The sequence below is a fragment of the Equus asinus genome, chromosome X, assembly GCF_041296235.1.
Source record: "Equus asinus isolate D_3611 breed Donkey chromosome X, EquAss-T2T_v2, whole genome shotgun sequence".
Lineage (NCBI taxonomy): Eukaryota > Metazoa > Chordata > Mammalia > Perissodactyla > Equidae > Equus > Equus asinus.
Genome location: NC_091820.1, coordinates 35254805 through 35271759, shown reverse-complemented (window position 1 = coordinate 35271759; position 16955 = coordinate 35254805). Strand labels below are relative to the sequence as shown.

Genomic DNA, 16955 nt, shown 5'->3' with positions numbered 1-16955 from the left:
CCATAGTCTGGCCTAGTTTCTAATCTCACCTCCTGTCACTGCAAACCTGCTTGGATCCAGCACTGTGGAACCTGGTATGTCATCTGAACTACACACCTCCATGCCTTCACACATACTACTCCCTCAACCTAGAATATCCTTTCCCCACCTTTTGCCTCACTAAGTTCTATAGACCCTTTGGAACTCAGCTCCTGAGGACTTTTTTTTCAGGATGTCCTCCTTTACTCTTCCAGTCATAGTCCTCTTCTGTGCTCTCGTAGCACCATGTGCATTCTTCTATCTTGGCATTTAACACACTGTCCTGTCATTGTTGATGTACATGCCTGTATCCTCTACCACCCAGACTGCAAGTAACCAAAAGCAGAGATTCTTTACTTTATTCCATTGGAATTACCAAAACCTAGCCTAGGGTCTGGCCCATGATAGTTTCTTAGTTTTATAAGTATTTATGAGATGAATAAATGAACTTTTGTGGCTTAATAATGATGCTTTCATTTTCTAGGTACATGGTTCAATGGCCTGGTGGCCGAATCCTTCATCGCCATGAGCTGGACACCTTCCTTGCACAGGCAGTATCTACCCAGCTTTATGAACCAGATCAACTTCAAGAACTCAAGGTGATTTGATCCATCCTCATTTAAATTCTTTCATTTATGAGCTCATAGCTTTACTTGAGGTCTTTTTTTTTTCCTTGAGCTGGGGAGAAGAGTAGGTTCTACAGTAAATGTTTGATTTACTTTTGCCAAATGTTTATGTCTGTTAATAAGACCAAGAGGTGCCTACAGCACCACTCCCATACTGATAGGTAAGAATGAACTGAAAAGATGGATATTGTGCAAGACAAATAAGTTGTGGCTCATAGACCATGGTAAGGTTTCTGATTCTTGCAAGAAACGCTACAGGGAACTTATCCTAGTGTCCTCTTTTTGTCTCTGAGTAAATGTCCACCCTCCCCTTTTAATGATACTTTTTGGGTGTTACAGGGAAGTCTAGAAAAAGCATAAGGAAGAAAATAAATCCACCATATAACTGAAGGCAGTAGAACATAGTAGGTTAGAGGGCAGGCTCTGAAGCCGGGCTGCCTTGGGTTTGAATCCTAGCTTTATTACCTCCTAGCTGTGTGACCTTGGGCTGGTTACTTAACCTCTCCAGTTTCAGTCTCCTTACCTGTAGGGTTATAAGGATATTAAATAAAATTGTCCATGCAAAACACTTAGAACAGTGTCTTGCATATTTTAAGTACACAGTACTCAATAAATATTAGTTATTAATTCAGGACACTCCTCTCCCAACTTCAGTACCCATGGCCCTTTGAGGCCTTAGGATAAACTAGAAGAATATCAAGTCCAGTATGACTTGAAAAATCTTAATTTAAGTGAGGTCAACTAAGGGAAAGATGAAACAGTCTAAAGCAAACAGTGGGTGGTTCCTTTTTATAGTAAATGTAATACTACTTGGTCCTAGAGCAGTTACCAACTCCAGACACACCTAGGAGGGAACCTACTAGTATTTCCCCTTTTCCTATTAAAGCTATCTAACACGCCAACTTGAGGTAACCACTATGAACATTTTGATTGTTCCTTCCAGTCTTTCATCATGCATTTTTTACATAGTTGAGATACTGTTTATGTAATTATATACTGTATTTCTTATTTAACATAGCGCATAGTTTTTATGTCTTAAAAAATTTTAGTAAATAACATTTTATCATATAGATATATCATTTAATTATAATGTTGGCCATTTGGTTTCCAGTTTTCCCCGGTTATGTGTGATGTTATAATTAACATCTTTACACATCGAGCTTTATTCACATCTCTACTTCCTTAGAATAGATTCCTGAAAGTAGAATTTCTGACTCAACAAATGTGAACATTTTTGAGATTCTTGATACATATTGCTTAATTGTAATATACATTCCTGATCAGATATATATGAGTGTGCCCATTTATTTCACTGTGTCCTCATCAGCATTGAGTGTTCTTTTGGTCTTTAGTTTTTAAATTTTTTCTAATTTGACAGGCAAAAACATGGTATCTCAAGTTTGTCTTTTAAACTTTTAAAGCTGATATCTTTTTTTCTTTTTTGTAATGAGTATCTTTCAAATCATCTCAGGGAAAGACATGGATAGAAGCTGCTTGTGCACTCAAATGTCTATATTGAAAGGCAACATGTTCAAATTTGACTGGAATAATCAGCATGACAGGATAAGAGTAAATGTAACTGATAACAATAATTTCTTAATAGTAGTTTTTCTTCTGTGGTGGTTTCAGATTGAGAAACTGGATGCCCGAGGGATCCAGCTTGCTGCCCTCTTTATGAGCGGAGTCGACACAGCTCTGTTTGCTAATGATGCCTGTGGCCAGCCAGTCCCTTGGGAGCACTGCTGCCCCTGGATTTACTTTGATGGCAAGCTGTTCCAGAGCAAGCTAATTAAAGCAGGCCGAGAGCGAGTATCCCTGGTTGAGCTGTGTGACGGCCAGGTACCAGCATGTCAGGCAGCTGCTGAGGGCCATCTCTGATCTGCTGTGGGGATGAATGGGCAGGGAGGGGAAAGGAGCAGAGACATCGGGGAGGGAGGTAGCAGAAGTAGGAGAATGTGCCTGACCTTAACCTAATATAGTCAACAATAGTACCAAAGGCACAGAGTCTGATATGTATATGTTATAAAATCATACATTGGAAAAATTTTTTTATGAGCTACATATTTTCATATTCCTTTTCTTACTCTGGGTATTTCTTCCCTGTACAATACTCAGATACACTATATGCCTTTCCTCTAATTCTTAGAATTTCATTTCCCTTGTTTATAAAAACTGTAAATCACTTTTGTAAGTGATGATATTTTTTGTAAAGAAACTATATTTGGAAATAGAAAAGGGTAGTAAAGTAGATGACAGAGTAGAAGCAGGGGAGTTTTTGCAATAAAACCTTGGGAAAGATGAGAGAAGGCAAGGGAAAGGAACTCTTACTTACTCCTGTATCTCTTTGGGGGAAATGAGCTGAGGGACTAGAGCAGAGGTTGGCAAACTACTCCAGAATTCCAACAACTGGAATTTTTATTCCAATAAAGTTTTAATTGGAACAGAGCCACATTCATTTGTTTATGGCAGAGTTGAATAGTTGTGACACACACCATATGGCCTACAGACCCTAAAATATTTATGATCTGGCCCTTTTCAGAACAAGTTTGCCGACCTCTAGACTAGAGGCATGGACTTATCCTGGACAGAGGTCAGGGTCAATTGTCCTAGGTATGGGGGAGGTTAAAAGGCTTTGTATATGTCAAGTTTTTGTTCTTCTCTCTTACCTGATTCTGTTACCTCCCCCTTAAAAAATGACGTAGCCTATAGCTGGCCATGTAGTAGACCATCAGTAAATACTTGTTATATTTGTCTTCCTGGACCTAGTCAATGTGTCTTACAAGCCCTCAATCAGAACTAGCGTGATGGTAGTGTGGTGTCATGCAAAGAGTGGGGTCTTTGCTGTCAGACAGGCTTTTGTGAGTGTGTCACCTTGAGCCATTTAACTCCAGGCCTTGATTCCCTTAATGGGAACAGACATGTGAGACTCTACCTAGAGTGCCTCATACTGTGCCTAGAACATAGGAGAAGTTAAAAAAAAATGGCAGCTGCTATTATTATTCTGTTCCTCATTTGAAGGCTGACCTGGCAAACAAAGTGGAAAAGATGAGACAGAGTATCCTTGAAGGAGTCAACTTGAACCATCCACCGCCTTCTGCTCTACTTCCATCACCTACTTTTGTGCCTCCCATGGTGCCCTCTCTCTACCCTGTTTCACTTTATTCCCGAGCCATGGGCTCAATGCCACCTCCCCCTCAAGGAAGGAGCCGAGGGTTTGCAGGTCAGTACCTGAGAATGAAATATTTGTCATCCTCAATCTATTTCATAATAACCTATCCAGTAATTATCACCAGTTACAGAATCAGCAGTTTTACGTATACCTTATCTCATTTACCTTCTGTGCTGTATTGTGGTAGTTTGAAGAGCAGCTTATTGAGATGGAGGGGTATAGCCTGCAGAAGAAAGTCCCCTGACTCCCTAGACCACTCGCCATAGAGGTGGTTGGTGCCTAAGTATTTGACTTTCATCAACCAAACTCATGAAGTAACTGATGGGGAAACCAGGAGCCACTTTATTACTTTTGAGAACTATAACTCATGTGAATTGAATCCTCATGGTTGCTGGTTAAGTCACTCATTCCCCAGAGGCAGATGTACCCAGGAGCTTGAGGGAAGAGCAAGACTAAATGGCTAGTGTCAGCAGACAACAATAGCCTGATGCACCCATGCCCACTCTGGGGGTAGACCTGACACATTTCCAGAAGCATAGAGAGAGATAAGTCACAGTCACAGTCCATGCCCTCAAGGGGATTGCAGCTTAGTGGGGAAAACAAATACACACACATGCACACACACATATATGTATAAATTATGGTGACAACTGAGCTGCGATTTAATGATAAATAGATAATCATGCTTAGGTAGCCCAGATACTGATCCTGATAATTCAAACAACCTGTCCTCTGGTGAAGTAGGATATTTTAATGGAGACATTTTAATATGAAATATCAAACTTCTGTGATCAGGTGAGGGTGTCATTGCTATGGTTGAAGGTGTTTGTTGTTTATTACTTGTCACTTTAAAAATAAAACTAGAAGTTGAAGTTTGTCATAAATTTAGTCACAAAATTCAGTATGGATGTTAGCTCAAGGCTGTGCTTAGATGAGCAGTGTGAATGTCTGCTCTGGTAACTGCCCATTCAGTCAGGTAGTGATCAAGTCTTACAAACCAGGGAGGCAACCATTCATTCCATTCCTTGAAGGTGACTTTACAGATCCCTGCTCTCATTCTTTGCTTGTTGATTTTATTGTATCTCAGAAGACAGGCTTAATTACGGCCAGGTTCTCGGAAGGTCCTCACCGTTGTCCCAGCTCCCAGTGATGCTTAGTCTCCAGTTACTAGTGGTTAATGAGGAGCCTCCTGCCTCCTGAAAGGCCACAATAAGATCCCCAAATGCAAGTCTTCCTTGCCCTCTCAGGAGTAGCTAGCACCCTAGTTCCTTAGACTCCACTTTCATATAAATGAAGGGTTCTTTACTAACAACCTGCTGAGTGAGTGAAGGCTTATTAACATTTAGGTTTTTTCCATAAACTAAAATTAAAGGTTTACTAGAACTCAATATTCTATTAAGGCTTCCTTTTGTGCCAAATTACAAAGCTCTACTGTGCTTGTAAGCTCACACACACACAATTGGAATTTCCTGTTTTAAGGAGATATCATGCTATGTTGTCTTGAATTGGTTCTGGTTTTCAACTGTTGTTATTCTTGCTTTTCAATTATAAATTACTGCTAGTTTAGTTTCATTATTTTCAGTTTTGTTTGCTTGTTTGGCTAATCCTCCAATGTGTAGTGATGCGTATTTGGATCAAAAGAGGTTTTAGCTTATAATTTTCCATTAACTAAATTTTAAGACATTCATTCTCTCGACAAATACTGAATGCCTGCTATGTATCAGGCTCTGTAGTTGAAAAATGAATCATCCACACCCTACTTGCTAGAGTGGATGTATGCAGATCCTCAAACCCGTCTCCCTAAATTTGCTCCCACTATGACCCTTTGTTGTTATCCTGGAGTCTTTTTATCACTGAGAAATGGAAATAAGCAGAGTAGGTGGCTGTAGGATCTTCTGTTCCACCCCTCATCCTACCCTGCACTTACCATACATTACTGCCATTCTTCCTCTCTTTTTAGGTCTCCATCCAATCCCACCACAAGGAGGAAAACTAGAGATTGCCGGAATGGTTGTGGGCCAGTGGGCTGGCAGCAGATCCTCCAGGGGCCGAGGCTCCTTTGGCATGCAGGTGGTTTCTGTCGGTGGGCCAGGAAAGGGGTATGTATTCATATAGGTTGGTATGAACTAGTGTCAATCAAGGTGCCCTTGGGAAAATGCCCAGCTATTGAATCCTTCTATTAAGGTAAGAGGCATTAACTAACTTTCCATTTTTAAAGCCAGTTTTCAGTTTAGTTCAGCAAACATATACTAAATACCCTGTCTCAATGAAAAAGTTTTTGCCCTAAAGGAGGACATGGGACACAGAACAATTCAATATAATATAGAAATGACAGAGATAGAGGTTTACAGTGTAACACAGAGGAGGGGCATGTAACTTAAGAGGGTCAAACTTCTTAGAGGCGGTGAGTAGTTAACTAAGTGAAAATAGGGATATGAGCTTTATATGTTCCTCATGATCACTTTTTCCCCCACTTTCTAAAGGCATGGAAAAGAACAGACTGGTAGAGGATCCAAAGGACATAAAAAAGGAAATAAACAAGTAAGCACCTTTTTGAGATTATCTAGCTTCTGTTTGATACCTCTTGTCTTTTCAGCTAAATTGCAAGAGATCAGATCAGGCACGGAAACCTGGGAGCTTTCATAGCTTCTCCTGGCAATTGATTTCATTCCCCTGCTTTCTAGTGTTCTAGTGAGAGTTAGCCTGCCTAGGCTGTTCCCACAGGGCTACAGCGTCATCCTTTCCCTGAGTGAGGCCACAAGATAAAAACCAGGTACTGTATCCTGAAGACCTACCCCTTGCATAATATTTGCTACATGCAGCCATAATTGGGCCAGAGTGAAGTTAACAATGGGATTGGCAGCAGTGTACCTGAGCTTCTGAGGGGCTACCAGAGGGTTACTCTACACCTTGAATTATATCACAGTTCCCACTGGTGTCTTCATTAGACACCCCCTTCTTCCCCCAAATATGAAGGCCTATTCTTGTAGTGATCCAAATTCTTGTACTGGACTCAAACTGCTGGACTCCTCATAGTATAGCAGCTAACATTTCTTGAGTGCCTACTTTTTACCAAGCCCCCTACTAAACGTTTGATAAGCAGTCTCTAATCCTCACATGGGTTACTGACTAGACCATACTGCAAGGCAACTTTGTCATTAGTTCTCAATCCCAAATCAGCTCTCCTGTATACAGCCAGCCCTCACTGCATCCATGTTAACCCCTATTGTCTAAGGTATTCTCAAAGAATACAGATTTGCTTTAATGAGCCAAAAATGGAACTAGAATGGCAAGTCCTCCACACAAAGTATTTTGTAATGCACTCCAAAGCCAGAGAGCAATGACTTTTGGATTTTTCCAAAGCTTCTCAGCTTTTCCCAGAAGCTGTTCAGTAAGGTAAAAAGGATTACACCTAGAAGGAAAACTGGTCACTCAGATAGGCTCCCATAAGGTAATACAGCCTTGGTGAATTCACCATGATTCAGGATCTGATCATTAGACATACAGTATGAAAAACCTGATATTTTTGGTACACTAAGTGGATCTATCTCTCAATGGTTGACTCACATTAACCAAGATCACAGAAATAGCTATGTGGATATGGCTAAAAAAGTGGGGAGGGGGGAGAAGAGAGGGAATGAAAGATAAAGTACTGATTTACAGTACTTTTCATAATAAAGTACTTTATACAGCGATTATTGTGCTGTATTATGCACTTAACTCTTTTCCAGTCACTCTTATAAATACATGTGAGGTATTATTCTCCAGTTTAAACAGGAGGAAACTGAGGCTCAGAGGAATGAAGCATCTTGCCCAAAATTCTCCATCAAGTCAGTATCAGAGTTGACATTCCAAAGCCCTGTGCTGTGCTGATTCCAATACAATATAACAACTCTAATTGTTAGAGACAAGATTCAGACCTAGGTCTGGCTGACTCTAGTGCATATGTCTTAACCATTTCTACCAGAGCTTTCTTTCTCTAAGTGCAAGCTACAAAGGAAGCCATGGTATCAGAAGTTTCCTTGGGGATATGGAATCAGAACAATAATATTAGCTAGCATTTATTGAGTTCTTACAGTATGCCAGGCACAACATGTTCTAAGTGCTTTACAGGGAGTGTCTCATTGAATCCTTATAGGAACCTATGAAATAGATACTGTTATTCTTTCTATTTTACAGATGAGGAAACTGAGGGAAAACAAGGAATGGTAGATGATCTTAAGTTTCTCTTACCTAAGATTGCTAGGGGTACTGTTATCTACTCTAGAGGCAACCTGACCAAGGAAATCCTCATATTGACTTTGTTTTTAGCTAAGGCATCTTACCTGGACAGAGCTGCTGCTGATTACCTTGCTGACTCTCCTTTTTCTGTTCAGTCACCCTTTCTTCAGAGTATGAGATAATTGTTTCAGCTTATTAAATCTGCTTACATTACAATCCTGTCCTCTTCAGATTATTCCTAGACCACTGCAGTTTTGTGTGTTTTCAAATTCTTAAGTCACTTATGTGTAATGTTTTCATTTCTTTGTTGACTCCCTCAGATGGCTAATTTCATCCATTGTGTAGATTTTTACTAGTTTGATCTTATTTCCAAGTTCTTGAGCAATACCTCACAGTAGCCTCTATGTTGTACAGTCTTTGGAACCAAATGATCTAGCTTTGAATCTGGCCCTGCCACTTACCACTTCTGTGATGTTGGATAAGTTGCTTAACCTCTCTGGGCCCTAGTTTTCTCACCTGTAAAATGGGGAAATTGATATCTACCTCACAGATTTGTTAGGAGTATTAAACGAGATGATATATATAAAGTGTTCAGCACAGAGCCTGGAACATAGGAAGTACTCAATAAAAATTAGTAGTTATTATTTATAATTGAGCACAAATTCAACAGGTATTAGATTTCCATTATGTATTATATCTTAGTGAAAAGAACAAAGTCTTTGGAGTCAAAAAGACTTGGATGCAAGTCTAGGCATGCCTTTTTACTTTTTTGAGCCTCATTTGTCTTATCTGTAAAATGAACAACAGAGTACCTGGCATGCCCAACCACTTACTAATCAGAAGCTGTTATTTTTCCTAATAACATTCATTGAGAGCTAGCACTGCACTGCAAGGTAATGCAGTTCATGTTATTAGCATTTCGATAGCAACCACATTCCTGGAATTAAAAAGAAAAACAGGCGACTGCTTTTAGTTATGAAAGATTCTGTGGAGTATTGCACATAGATCTCATGGTTTGTTTTCCTTTCATTTGCTTTCCATGTCCAGTTGTCAGCATTGGACAGCATTGCATGGCAGTTAAGAGAATAGACTTTAGAGGCTGACCAACCTGGAGTGGAATCCTGGCCCCTCCACTTTCTATCTGGGTGTCCTTGAGCAAGTCACTGTAATCTTTCTGAGCCTTAGCTTCCTCATCTGTAAATGGAACATCATAACATCTACCATTTAGGGTCCCTATTAGTATTAGAAAAATATATTGGAAAGCTTTGTAAATGGTAGCTATATCACTATTGTGTTGTTGTCATTGCCATTGGATTTCGGTCAGTTCCATCTGTTGTCATCCTAAGTTCTCAGGACAGTGTGAGAGTGTACTAAGTATTAACAGGCTTTGGCCTTTCTGGTGTTTTTGAAGAACTGAAGCAGTTTCCACAGGCTGGCCTCTGAACATGGTTGGGATGGGTCAGCCAGTTTGGGATTGCCGTCTCCATTGAGTATCTCTGTTTTTGACAGAGCACATCAGATGGAGTTTCTAAATCCCTGGAGCCTCATCAAGGTCGGTCCCGCTCACACGTAAATGGAAACAATGGCACATTGATCAAGGAAGAGAAGAGTGATCCTCATCTTCCAGCTCCATCACAGTGTGCCTTATCCAGAGACAGCAGCGTGTGTAATAATGGTAACCGCTACTTCTCCATGAAGAACGGGGAGAAGAGCCGCTTACGAGAGCAAAAGCTGGGAACTGTGGCACAACAGAAAGAAGAGTAACGAGTAAAAAATGGCTTCACCAGATCAGGAAGAGGGGAAAACCTATGCTTTTCTGATTTTAGGCCCAAGTTAGAGGAGGACATAAATGCTTACCCTAGATTTATTCAGGATTTTGTCCTTTTGTATCCATCTTTTTCCCCTTCCCTGTCTTTTTCTGGGCCTCCAGACTTAGTGGTCTGCTTCTGGGGAAACTCTGGTCAAAAAGACGAATGGCAGCAGGACTAGCTCCTATTCTTAAATTGAATAGATAGCGCCAAATGCTCTTTACCTCCCCTGGGAGCCTAGTAAGGCAGTGACTGTCAATAATCGGGTGTCATCACATAAGGCCCTATAGAAAAGTTCCAGCTTTGTTTTTCTGAGTCTTCATCATGATACTCATTTACAAAACCCATGGGGTAGTGGGGACAGCTGTCTGTGGCTTCCTAACTTGCTTTTTTCTCTCTGAAGTAGTGGAAACTTGGTATATAATCAGTGTCCACCTCCTTCTCACTCTTTCTCCCCACTCACCTACCGCAGAATTTTGTACTACCGCCTCTAACTCTGGCCTGACAATCAGATAGGTAGATGTTTTCAGGGAAACAAGGTAATAGTGGTTATTTTATTTTATTTTTTATTTTATTTTATACACTTTAAAAACAAAAACAAAAACTACCAATGGCCTTTGTACTGGGGGATTCAAGTGAGTCAGAAAAGTACTGGGCAGATTTTTCCTGCCTCTGAACTAATGCAGTGTTTATAAAATAGAAGATGTGGTGCAGTTCACCCACTCCCTGCTGCCCACACCCTGAAAGGGTGGGACTCAATGTAATGGAATTGAGTACGAAAGGGAACTCAAAATACTGTGTGTGTGTATGTGTGTGTTTGTGTATGGGTGCGTGGGTGGACGTATATATGAATGTGTGTGTCTATATGCATACACATACCCTTTATATAAAGAGACAGATCTATTTATCTATACATATTTTATATATATAAATATATGTGTATGTGTGTGTATATATCTATAGATATATGCATGCATGCATATATACATACATGGTGATGTCCCAGAGTATTTACTGAATTTCCCAGAAATGCTTCCACTGCTATGGAGTGGTGGATTTCAAAAGACCACACTTTAAAATCCCTACTAAGTCACAGCCCATCACAATTATGAGAAAATGGGCTTCTCTACAGCAGACAAAAAGTACTTTCCAGAGATTGCCTGTTCAGAACAACAAACAGTTGGGTTGTCACAAGCTTAATCTTGAACAGAGCCCTCACATCCCATATGGTGAAAACAGGAGGTTGGAATGGGATTGGGAAGAGTCGGGCATTTCCTTATGAAGGAGCAGCCTGGTTTGGAGAGAGAAAGGGGATAGGAGGCGGTTACCAGGACTTACAGCCAAATTAGTGGAGATCTGATGTGGAACTCCAGGATCAAACTGGCCTCAGGCTAGAGCTGATTGCCATGAATCCTTGAAGGAGAGAGGACTAGCATTGGAAAGATGGGGTAGGGAAGTGTGAGGAAATCAGCTTGTTTCATCTGTTCATTGACATTTTGACTACTGGATCTTTTCATTTGCTTTGCAAGAAAGACTTCAGAGGACTCTGGCCCAGGCCTTGAGGGGTCTTCTGTAAAAGTTCCCCAGCCCCCACGAGGCCAGAATCTGCCCTGGATGAAGAGGCTATTCTTCCTTCCCGGAGATACTCTCGAGATAACCTTGCATTTCCAGTTTCCCTCCTCAGCAGCCCAAGTATGAGGGATGGGAACATGGCTTACAACAGATTAGCTTTGTGTCTTCATTCAGGAATTGAGGCTTCCAGCCTCACACACCTCCTTTTGGGCTTTGTGATATTCTTGCCCAAGAAGTACCATTTCTACAGGAATACAACTGACTAGCAGGGTTCTCTCTCTTTTTGAAAAACCCCATGTACCTTAACCCACAGAAGGTCCTTGGTGATTTTTTTCCAGACAGCCAGAAGGCTGTTTGCTCACTGCCCACTTGCAATGAGTGTATCATGAGAGATTGAAAACAGTCTCAGACTATTTAATCCTAGTCTGGCCCAGTTTAAGAGAACACACAATTTTCAGGGGGAGAGAGCCCTAGAATGCCTCTCTCCCTGCCCAGAAACTTCTTAGGTAAACCAAAGCAGAATGACAAGAAGGCACACCTAGCCAGATATAACCAGGAACAAAGTGTACAAAAACCTCCTCTTTGGAACCCAGCTCCCCTAATTTGGTCCCCCTTCTTCTCTTTGACCTGCCCAACTTTTCACGTCATCTTGAAGGTTAGGACTTCTATATCTAGCTAGAGAGGGATTAGTAGTGAACTTAGATAGCTTGGAAATTTCTTTCTGGAGCCACAGAGGGAGGAATCCTTTGGAGCTCTGAAAGTAACCAGAATCACTGAGCTGCGTTAAATCAAATATGTATAGATGTCCATTTTCTAATAGGAAGTACTTGGAGTTATATGGAACGGTATTTTCTTCAGTTGCTGTTTCTGTGCATCTTCAATCTATGTGACACAATCAAAATGACAGTATTGTTAACTCTCACAGCATTAAGATTTCTTAATGCAGACATTCACTGTGAGAAGGAAAAATGCTGCTTTGACAAGGATGATTCCAGTTTGCCAAAAGCCTTGCTTTTCTCCCTTCCACACACCTCTACTCTCTCCTAGCCTGGCCCAGGGTGAAACAAGTGGCTTACTTCCAAACTTAATTTTAATTTAGAGTCAGCATTTTGGGTTTAGAAGGTTACAAGAAAGAACAATAAAGGGCCATATGCCTATATTTTAATTTATCTGCCAAAATATACAATTTAGAAGCCAGACAGACTAAGGTTCATTACTGGAGGATGAACTTTTTCTAACTGGAGGACAAATTGGGGGAAGGCGGGTCTGATCTTTGCTGTGAATACCACTTGAAGAGACTGTCATCCTTCACTGGAGGTTCCATTTCTGATCATGATGTGACTTCTCTTGAACAAAGTCATATAGGAACCCCCAGAAATGATCCCTTTACCCTGTAGGGCTGCAAACAAAAGCACCCTGCTTGTATACAGCCACGGATCCCCACGGACTTGCAGTTCTTGATTTCTGCTGATATGTCTTGGGGTCAGCCTCTAACTCCCATCCTTATTCAGTGGCCAGTCTGGTCTGGACCAGACCTGACAAACTTCTGCTCACTTGCATCATTTTCATTCTGAGCCACAGGACTTCGGGTAAACTTTAAAGCCCAAGAAATGGCACTTGCTTTGACTGGTGATATTTGATTTTTTTTCTCCATCTTGTTTTTCTGGCCAAGTCACATTAACTTTTTTTGATCGCTGAGAAAAACAACCAGACAAGGCATTAGGGAGGGTGGTTAAGGTGGGGGGTGGGGGGAGGAATGCTTATGTAGGGTAGAAAGAATGTGGAAGTAACTGTTTAGTTATAGTGATCCAGTCCATTGGAACCTTAGGAGGCTCCTGTGGGCATGTCAGTGCTACCCTTTCAGCCTCTAAGACCCTCCCGATTTGAAATGACAATACAAGTAGACCACAGTTTAAAGTACATAGTTAGTGTAATTCTACTAAGGTTTAATCGTTATACTTGTTCACTTCCTGATGCATATTTCCTAAATATGCTTGGGGTTGGGGGGTAAGTCTTCACTGTTACACTGTGTGTCATCCTATATTTTTCTCTCTTCTGTCACTTTGGCATCTTCTTTTATTTGACTTTCCATCTTCTTATCCTATGGCTTATTGCAGTAGTCTACTGGTGCAGACAGAGTTCAGCGCACCTATTCCCCTATTTCTGCTAATTATCTTCAATATTGTCAGAAGTTATTTTGATGTTCTAAGATAACTTCATTTTTTACAAAATCATCTTTTCCAAGTTAAAAGCAAAATAAAATACCCCCTGTGCTAGGGTGCCCATTTCAGCTTTTGACATTGCCCTTGTACTTTTATAAATGCTCTTTTTGTCCGTGTTGGTAGTAACTAATGACCAGTGAATTTTCATGTAAAAGAAGCAAATTGATATTTCGGATTTTATTATTCTCTCATAACCCTGCCAAATCTGATGACTTCATTTTAGTTACTTCCTAGAAGACACTTCCCCTCCCACCTTTTATTTTACTCTATTCTATTTTTAGAATAACATACTAGGTAAAGAAACTTTAACTGCAAGGAATCAATGATTTTTAGTGCTCCCTGATAAATGATGTTATTGACGAAAGTAAGAAATTCTTTCATTGTTTTTTCCTGTGTTAATATCTCTTCTCCTGTGCTCTTGACAGTGTGTTTAGTGGATGGATAATATGTATTTCTCTTTCCCACTGCCAGATTCCAAATTCCCTGCCTTTTTGGCCCACCTCACCACAAAAGCTCCATAGTTTATTAATGTAAGTTTGAATGGATGCTTCTTAGGAGAAACTGCAGGAGTTAATGGAAGTGTTTCAGAAAGGAATGAAAATGTCTCAGGAGTTGTTCTGTGATGGAAACTGGTGTGTTGTTCTGTTAATGATGATGGAAAGAAACTTACAGTGCTTAATAAAAGTCTATTCTTTTAGTAAAAATAACTGTGAAATAATTTTGGGTGTGTGAAGTTTAATTTCTTCTCCCATTTCTGGATCCCTTTCTGTAAATGAGGGGTATATTTGTCTCCATTCAGAAGTGTTGTGCAGAGATGTAGGAGCCTATTTGTAGTTTAATATCAGGGCAAGAGAGCCGGTACAAGAATCATCAAAAGAAAGGGCATATTTAGCTTCCTGCTGAACTTCTTTATTTGGATGTTCTAAAGGCACCTTTGACTCAACATTTCTCAAGCTGAACCCATCCTCACTTCTGAAGCCTGCTCCTCTCCATGAGCAACACTACCTCTTACTCAATTGTCCAAAACACAAACCAACCTGGGGGTTTTCCCAGACTTGTGCCTTTCCCTCATTTCTCAAATCTAATTCACGACAGGATCTATTAATAACACTCAACCATCTTTCTGTTTCTCACATCTGTCTCTTTTCTGTCCCAGCTGCTGTGGCTTAGTGCAGTCCTCCTCATGTCTCACCTGAGTTGTTGCAGTTGCTCCCCTGTCTTACTCCAAACCAGGCAATTGTAAGCAACATTTTGTATCTAAGTGTATGTACCTTTTCCCAGTGAAATGGCCCGTATCTTTCTTCAGGTTCTCAAAGAAGTCTATGACCCAAGAGATGTTAAGAACCACTGCTTTGATCCACCATGCTTATCAGCTTCCAGAGTGATCTGTCCTTCTAATATGCTCTACCTCCACTTCCATGGTCCCTTTATGATCTGGCCCCTGACCACTTCTCCAGCCTCGTTTCCTACTACCCCTAACCCACTCTAGTGACACTAAAGTACCTCCCATAAACATTTAGCTATTAATATCCATTTCTTCTTGTTTGCTTGTGTCATTGCCTAGAATGCCTCTCTCCTTTTGTCTCTTGTGCATTCTTGACTTTTTCACCCAAGATTCAGCTCATATCTTTGTGATTCTTTTCCTGATCCCTGACTAGGGATCCCTGTAGAGACTCAACACAGCCATTCCTTTATTCGAGGGGCAGGCTACATCTCTGCCCCTCGAATAAACTTGACCATCTCTGTCTTCTTGGCACCTACCACCCAGGATGCAGTTAGTAAATGTTTGATAACTAAAGGACAGCTAAAACACCTTTGAAAATGTTCCCTAGTGCAAAGCAGATTGTAGACTTCCAAGGCAGATGATATGTTGATGGCAAAAACACAAGAAGATTGGGTATGAAGGTTCAGTGCTGAATGGTATTCATTTAACTGTGTTTTAAAATGGGGCTCTGAAAAACAATGAGCTCTGAGTCACTTTTGAACAATAGAGGGATGCTTGGAGCAGAGTCTGAAGCTAGGACTCTGGGGCATTCTTCTTACCGTCTGCTGAGTGATGCTAGCTGGGCGTGGCCTCCCTAACTGCTCTGTGCCTTGTGTGTACAGATTACCAAAGGAAACAGCTGAGCCTAAGGTGAGTGTAAGAGGCTTACTGAAGCTTGTAAACACTTTACCCTTAAATGAAAACTCTATTATTTATAATATACTCTGTTTTATATTCGGTTCATTATTACTATAGATGCCTTGTCCTAGCCTTTGATCTTTGAGTGTCAGGACTCAGAATTTAATAGTAGGAAATCTTTAGCATTTGGCTTTTAAAAGTTACCATTTATTGAGGACCTATTAGGTACCAGATGTTGTACCAAGCTCTTATACGTTATTTCTAATCTTGAAACAACGCTGCAAAGTACTACCCCCACTTTACATATGAGCAAACTGATTAAGTGGTGTCCAGGTTCACACACAGCTAATAAGTGATAAAATCAGGATTCTAAATCTAAGTTTGTTTTCACTAAGTAGATAACTTTTGTTTCTGCCTTCCCAGCATTCCTTCCTCTTTCTGGCAGTTAAACCCAGTTTTTTCCTCTGGGAAACTGCTCCTCCCTATCTTAGGGTAGAGATGGGTTGACCATCAGTCACAAGGCTTCCCCTTCCCCAGTAGGAGGGGTATATGACCCAAACAAGGCCAATTGTGGTGCTTTTTCACGGATTTGAGGGACAAAGTGACACAGAATGAGAACATCTCTTCTACAATCACAAGCATTAGGAATAATGTCAGCTTAGAACATCACCTATTTACGTCTTTTACAACTAGTCTTTATTTGTATGTGAGAAACATGAAAATTTTGTGGTCATTTATTAGGAATAGTTACAGAAAATGATGTATCAAGGTCTTACTATGTGCCAGAGAGAGGTCTAGGTACTTTATTTTACACATTTGTATACATTTTCATTTCATTATTCAGTCCTTATACATTCATGAACTCTAACTCTAGAAAAGGGGAGTGTATCAGTCAGGATAGGTTAGGTTTTGCTGCAGTAATAGCCCCAAAATCTTAATAATGTAACAAAGGTATACTTCTTGCTCATATTATATGTCCAACATGGATCGGCAGAGGAGCTCTGTTCATATATTGTCACTTGAGCACTCAGACTAACAGAAGCCCCATCACTGAGTTACGGGAAGACATGTAAGCAAAATGCACACTGACTCTTAAAGCTTAAAATGTCAAATATCACTTTTTTCATTGCCCAAAGCAAATCACATGAAAGCACCTAATTTTGTAGAGATGGAAAAGTCCAATTCTACTGTGTACCT

The 16955-nt window shown here is 40.5% G+C and overlaps 1 protein-coding gene across 2 annotated transcripts in view; it reads left to right on the top strand.

Moving 5' to 3' along the window:
• FAM120C (family with sequence similarity 120 member C) overlaps positions 1–14354 on the top strand; it is a 99264-nt gene extending 84910 nt beyond the window's left edge. For both annotated transcript variants that reach the window (XM_070501996.1, XM_014835127.3), the window contains 6 exons: positions 503–617; positions 2274–2483; positions 3663–3864; positions 5774–5912; positions 6297–6354; positions 9544–14354. In XM_070501996.1, the coding sequence (XP_070358097.1) occupies positions 503–617; positions 2274–2483; positions 3663–3864; positions 5774–5912; positions 6297–6354; positions 9544–9798 (979 nt within the window). In that variant the 3' untranslated portion in view covers positions 9799–14354. The remainder of the gene's footprint in view (positions 1–502; positions 618–2273; positions 2484–3662; positions 3865–5773; positions 5913–6296; positions 6355–9543) is intronic.
• Positions 14355–16955: the final 2601 nt, after the last annotated feature.